This window comes from Orycteropus afer, unplaced genomic scaffold, assembly GCF_000298275.1.
Source record: "Orycteropus afer afer isolate SDZICR_OR568_19922 unplaced genomic scaffold, OryAfe1.0 scaffold00152, whole genome shotgun sequence".
NCBI lineage: Eukaryota > Metazoa > Chordata > Mammalia > Tubulidentata > Orycteropodidae > Orycteropus > Orycteropus afer.
The window spans coordinates 907405-914481 of record NW_006921739.1 but is presented as its reverse complement, the minus strand read 5'-3'; the positions used below and the strand labels follow the sequence as shown (position 1 = coordinate 914481).

The window sequence follows — 7077 nt, the reverse complement described above, 5'->3', positions numbered from 1 at the left end:
TGGAGAAGGATGTCATGCTTGGTAGGGTGGAGGGTCGACAAAAGAGGGGGAGGCCTTCAATGAGATGGATTGACATGGTGGCTGCGATGATGGGCTCAAATATAGCAGGGATCATGGAGCTGATGTGGGATCAGGTAGTATTTTGTTCTGCTGTGCATGGGGTTGCTATGAGTCGGAAACAACTCAATGGCACCTAACAACAACAACAACATCACTATGGAAGTAGATTGCCCCATCTTCCTTCTGGGGAGTGGCTGGTGGGTTTGAACCACCAGCCTTCTGGTTAGCAGTTAGGTACTTTAGGCACTATGCTACCAGAGCTCCATCTAAAGAATAGATTTGATGCGTTGAACATCAATGACTGAAATTGTGGGATAACATCAATGATATCATCCACGAAGAGAGCAAAAGGTCATTAAAAAGACGAGCAAGGAAGAAAAGACCAAAATGGATGTCAGAAGACACTCTGAAACTTGCCCTTGAGCAGAGAGCAGCTAAAGCAAATGGAAGAAATGACAAGATAAAAGAGCTGCGCAGATTTCAAAGAACAGCTCGAGAAGACAAAGTCAGTTATTATAAAGAAATATGCAAAAACCTGGAGTTAGAAAACCAAAAGGGAAGAACACACTTTGCATTTCTTAAGCTGAAAGACCTCAAGAAAAAGATGAAGCCTTAAGTTACAGTATTCAAAGATTCTACGGGAAATATATTGAATGATGCAGGAAACATCAAAAGATGGAAGGAATACACAGAGTCACTGTACCAAAAAGAATTGATGAGTGTTCATCCATTTCAGGAGGTGGCATATTATCAAGATCCAGTGGTATTGAAGGAAGACGTTGAAGCTGCAATGAAGGAAATGGCGAAAAACAAAGCTCCAGGAATTGACGGATTACCCACTGAGATGTTTCAACAAACTGATGCCGTGCTGGAGCCAGTCACTTGGCTATGCCAAGAGATTTGGAAGATAACTACCTGGCCAAAGACTGGAAGAAATCAGATGACATAGTGCATTGGAAGTCTGCTGCAAAAGACCTTTTTAAAGTGTTAAAAAACAAAGATGTCACTCTGAGGACTAAGATGCACCTGACTCAAGCCATATTTTCAGTTGTCTCCTATGCATGTGAAAGATTGACAGTGGAAAAGAAGGACTGAAGAATAAACACATTTGAATTGTGTTGCTAAAGAATTTTGAATATACCATGGAATACTAGACAAATGAATATATTTTTCTTGGAAGAAGTACAGCCATAATGCTTCTTAGATATGAGATTGGCGAAACTTTGTCTCCTGTACTTTAGGCATGTTATCAGTAGGTATCACCCCCTGGAGACAAGGACATCATGCTTGTTAAAGTAGAGGGTCCATGAAAAAGAACAAGACCCTCAAAGAGGTGAATTTAACTTAGTGGCTTCAACAGTGGGCTCAGGCATAGGAAGGATTGAGAGGATTGGGTGGGACCAGGCAACATTTCATTTTGTTGTACATAGAGTCTCACTATGAGTTGAGCCAACTCAGCAGTACCTAACGGCGATAATAGTAAAATTAATAATGATAATCATAATAAAGTAACATTCATTAAATAGTTACTGTGTGTGAGGTACTCTGTTAAGTACCTTGACATTCATTATGCTTTTAATCTTCATAACTGTTTGGTAGTTGCTTTTATTATTTCCATCGTATCAATGAAGAAACAGACTTAGCAGTTAAAAAAAACTTACCAAGATCTCAGTGCTTACCAGTGGTGGAACTGAAACCTGAAATAAGGGCCATTTGAGCCAAATCCTAACCTGTATACCATGTTGACCCTATGTTCTTATATTTAGAGTGTATTAAGGTTTTAAACATGTATGGTAAGAATTAGTTTTGTTCTCTGTGTTTGTAGCTATGGATGTTTTAAATTACGTGGGAAGAGCTGATGGAAAGAGAGGCTCCTGGAGAACTGGTAAAACTGAAGCCAGGTAAAGTCTAATTGAACTTAATTGATAAATTTAACTAGGCTTTTCTTTCTATACTATATTTTCATACTGACAGTTTCTTTCTCAGGAATGAAGATGAAATGTATAAAATTCTCTTGAATGATTATGAATATCGTCAGAAACAAATCCTAATGGAAAATGCTGAACTTAAGAAGGTTCTACAGCAAATGAAAAAGGAAATGATTTCTCTTCTTTCTCCCCAAAAGCAGAAACCTAGAGAGCGAGCTGATGATTGCACAGGAACTGTAAGTGGTTCTTTTCTTTCTGATACAGTTTTCAGATTGCTGACTAGAATAATGAAAAATACTAGTTAGATATTCTCAACAGGGACACTGTTGGTAGTTTGAACAGGACACTCACTACTGTGCTACCCTCAGTCATTGTGACAATGAAAAAAGTCCCTGTATGGTTCCAGATACATCTCACTGTGTAGATGGTTTGGGGGGGGCGGTTAATTTATGATAAGCAGTATATAAGCATTGTCTCATTTCGTTCTTAAAATAATTTGATGGTTTAGATATTATAATTGTCACCATTTTGTAGATGGAGTAACTGAGGCACAGAGTGCCTTGTTTGTTAGCCCTTATCCTACAGCTGTTTAGTAGCTGAACAGTTTGTCTCACCCTTGAACTCGTGCTCTGAACTGTTAGGATGAATAGCCACCAAATAGTTACTGTGTACGTAAATGAAGGCTCCACTTGTCAGAGAGAGAGATTTTTGTTAATTTTGGGAACCAAATAATCATTCAGTCCATATGTTTATTGGATGTTCATTATGTTATAGTCCCTGAAAAGAAAAAGCTAAAAAGATTTTCATTTTTTCCCTCAAGAAGCTCTTTTGGGGAGAGACGGATGTACAGAGAAGTAATTATATAACATGTTAAATGCTGTAATAGAGTATACAATATGTTAAATTAGGATGGCATCTCTGACAAGGTGACATTTGAGCTGATTCTTTAAAAATAAGTAGGTTTTCAAGATAGAAAGCATTCAATGAAGAGGAAATAATATGTGCAGAGGTCTAAAAAAACAAGTCACATAAAAAAATGGAGAAAAGTTATACTAATTGCTTTATTACATGTCAGCTTACATGGCTTAAAGTCTGTGTTCAAGGGTATTCATATTATTGATTAAACCCAAAAAACCCAAACCCAAACAGAGGATGGCTACATCAGAACACAAAATGGAGGATGACTACATCATTATATAATTGCTCACTTACATCATTATGTAACTGCTAAATTACATTATTACCTTACTGCCAAATAACTGAGAATCATGGCCCAGCCAAGGTGACATATAACCTTAACCAACACAGCCAACTTTACTCTCACCTTGTACCTCAGCATTTGTTATTGCCAGACGTACGTTGTTAATGTGCAAAACAGTCGTATAGTAGATTTTTTTCTGTCTTCATAAATGTGAAATGTTGGATGACAAGATAGATAGTCAGTGAGGAATGGGTGTATTCTGTCTGGTATGCTCTAAAATGAATGGAAGGGAGTATGTGGCTCTTTGAAAGACTTTTGGCAAATAGCTCCAGAGGATTGATTTCTAAGAACCAGAGTCAACAGTGAGCTATTCTTTGGATCTTTCCCCCACTTGCTCTTGCTTCGTCTTACAGACCTTTTTGTTCAACTTTATCTTGCCTGTCTTTTTTCCTCAGCAAGGTTTTGGAGCCAAATTAGTAAAGTATATCTATTCATTTCACTGAAGGTTATAATAATCTTGTTGGTAGGTGCCATCGAGTTGCCTTCAACTCATAGTGACCCTATATACAACAGAACGAAACACTGCATAGTCCTGTATGCCTCAAAATCCTTGCTATACCTAAGGCCCTCATTGCTGCCACTGTGTCAATCCATCTAATTGAGAGTCTTCCCCTTTTTCACTGACCCTCCGCTTTACCACGCATGGGATCTTTCTGCAGGGACTGTCCTCTTCTGACAACATGACCAAAGTAGGTGAGATAAATTTTGGCTATTCTCACTTCCAAGGAGCATTCTGGCTTCACTCCTCCAGGACAAATTTGTTCATCCTTCTCACAGTCTATGGTACTTGGAGTATTCTTCACCAACACCACAATTCAAAAGCATCAGTTCTTCTTTGGTCTTCCTTATTCATTGTCCAGCTTTCACATGCATATGAGGCTGTTGATAATACCATGGCTTGGGTTAGCCACACCTTAATCTTCAAAGAGACATCTTTGCTCTTTAGCAGTTTAAACAGGTCTTTTGCAGCAGATTTGCCCAGTGCACTCCATCTGACTTCTTGACCGCTGCTTTCATTAGTGTTGACAGTGGAACCAAGTAATATGAAGTCTTTGACAACTTCAGTCTTTTTCCATTTATCATGATGTTGCTTATTGGTATACTTGTAAGAATTTTTGTTTTCTTTATGTTGAGGTGTAATCCATACTGCAGATTATATTTTTAATCTTCATCAGTAAGTGTTTCAAGTCATCTTCACTTCCAGCAAGCAAGGTTGTATCATCCGCAGATTGTTAATGAGTCTTCCTTCAATCCTGATGCCTCATTCTTCTTTACATAGTCCAGCTTCTCAGATTATTTGTTCAGCATACAAATTGAGTAAGTATGGTGAAAGGATACAATTCTGATGCACTCCCTTCCTGATTTTAAATCATGCAGTATCCCCTTGTTCTGTTCAAACGACAGCCTCCTGGTCTCTGTACAGGTTCCTCGTGAGCACAATTAAGTGTTCTGGAATTCCCATTCTTTTCAGTGTTATCCATAATTTGTTATGACCTACACAGTTGAATGCTTTTGCATGGTCAATAAATTAACACAAGTAAACATCTTTCTGGTATTCTTTGCTTTCAGCCAAGATCCATTTGACATCAGTATGATATCCCTTATTCCACATCCTTTTCTGAATCCCGTTTGCATTTCTGGAAGTTCCCTGTCAGTATACTGCTATATATGAACTGCTGTATGGAAAATGAATTTGCTCTGTAAACTTTTCACCCAAATCACAATAAAATTAAAAAATACTGCTGCAACCATTTTTGAATTATCTTCAGCAAGAGTTTACTTGTGTGTGTTACTAATGATATTGTTCAATAATTTCCACATTCTGTTAGATCACTCTTGTTTGGAATGGATACAAACATGGATCTCTAGCAGTCAGTTGGCCAGGTAGCTGTCTTCCAAATTTCTTGGCATAAACGTTTAAGTGCCTCCAGCGTGGCATCCATTTGTTGAAACATCTCAATGGGAATTCTATCGGTTCCTGGAGCTTTGTTTTTTGCCAGGTCCTTCAGTACAGCTTCGACTTCTTCCTTCAGTACCATTGGTTTTTGATCATATGCCAACTCCTGAAATATGTGAACATCAACCTGTTCTTTTTAGTACAGTGACTCTGTATTCCTTCCATCTCCTTTTGATGCTTCCCGCATTGTTCAATATTTTGCCCATAGAATTTTTTCAGTATTGCAACTTGAGGCTTGAGAAATGCCAAGCATGTTCTTCCCTTTTGGTTTTTTAACTCCAGATCTCTGCACATTTCATTATAATGATTTGACTTTGTCTTCTAAACCTGTTCTTTGAAATCTTCTGTTCAGCTCTTTTATAATTTCTTCCATTTGCTTTAGCTACTTCACTCAAGAGCAAGTTTCAGAGTTTCTTCTGACATCCATTTTGGTCTTTTTTTCCTTTTCTGTCTTTTTAATGTCCTTTTGCTTTCTTCATATATGATGTTCTTTATGTCATCCCACAGTTCATCTGGTTTTCTGTCACTGGTGTTCATTGAGTAAAATCTATTCTTCAAATGGTTTGTAAATTCAGGTGGGATACAATCAAGTAATACTTTGGCTCTTGTGGACTTGTTTTAATTGTCTTCAACTTCAGCTTGCATATGAGCAGTTGATGGTCTGTTCCACAATCAGCTCCAGGCCTTGTTTTGCTGAAGATATTGAGCTTCTCCATAGCCTTCTGCCACAGATGTAGTCAATCTGATTCCTATATACTCCATCTGGCGAAGTCCACATGTATAGCTGCCATTTGGATTGTTGAAAAAAGGTATTTGCAATGAATAAGTCATTGGTCTTGCAAAATTCTACCATGTAATCTTCCATCATATCACCAAGGCTGCATTTTCCAACTACTGGATTCTTCCTTGTTGCATTCTAGTCACTAGTAATAATCAATACATCCTGATGTCATGTTTGGTCAATTTCAGACTGTAAAAGTTGGTAAAAATCTTCAATTTCCCCATCTTTGGTTTTGGTGGTTGGGGCATAAATTTGAATAATAGTATCAACTGGTATTCCTTGTAGGCATATGGATATTATCCTGTCACTGACAGCACTGATTGATAGATCTTGACACATTTGTTGTGATGATGAATGCCACATCATTCCTCTTCAGTTTGTCATTCCCCACACAGCAGATCATATGGTTTTCTGATTCAAAATAGCCAAAACCAGTCCATTTCAACTTACTAATGCCTAGGATATCGGTCTTTATGTGTTTGCTTTTCATTTTTAACAACTTCAGTTTTGATACTTTGTACATTCAGTGTTCTGATTATTAATGGATGTTTGCACCAGTTTCTTTCCATTTTGAGTGATGCCACATCAGCAAATGGAAGATTCCAGAAGCTTTACTCCATCCACATCATTAAGGTCTACTTTGAGGAGGCAGCTCTTCCTCCGTTGTATTTTGAATGCCTTCCGACCTGAGAGGCTCCTTTCCTGGCACTGTATCAGACAGTGTTTCAGAGCTTTTCATAAAGTTTTCCAGTGCTATCTGAGACAGTGTTTCACTGCGATTCATAAGATTTTCACTGGCCAATTCTTTTGAGAAATAGATGGTCCTTTTCTTCTTCTGAGTCTTTCGTAGCCAGGAGGCTCCACTGAAACCTGTCCACCATGGGTTACCTTGCTGCTCTTTGAAATACTGCTGGCATAGCCTCCAGCTTCACAGCAACACACAAGCCACTACAGCAGGACAAACTGACAGACGAGTGGTAGAGGACCATGTTATATAGATGAATATTATTAGGACATGTATAGTGGGAGCTCTGGTAGCGTAGTGGCTAAGGCACTTGACTGCTAACCAGCAGGCTGGCGGTTCAAACCC

The 7077-nt window shown here is 38.4% G+C and overlaps 1 protein-coding gene across 1 annotated transcript in view; it reads left to right on the top strand.

Annotated features, from left to right (window-relative positions):
• The window catches only part of LOC103201485 (SSX family member 2 interacting protein), a 38932-nt gene that overhangs the window by 22692 nt on the left and 9163 nt on the right, over positions 1-7077 (top strand). Inside the window, exons 6-7 of the mRNA XM_007946190.2 lie at positions 1886-1961; positions 2047-2224. Coding sequence (XP_007944381.1) covers positions 1886-1961; positions 2047-2224 — 254 coding nt within the window. The remainder of the gene's footprint in view (positions 1-1885; positions 1962-2046; positions 2225-7077) is intronic.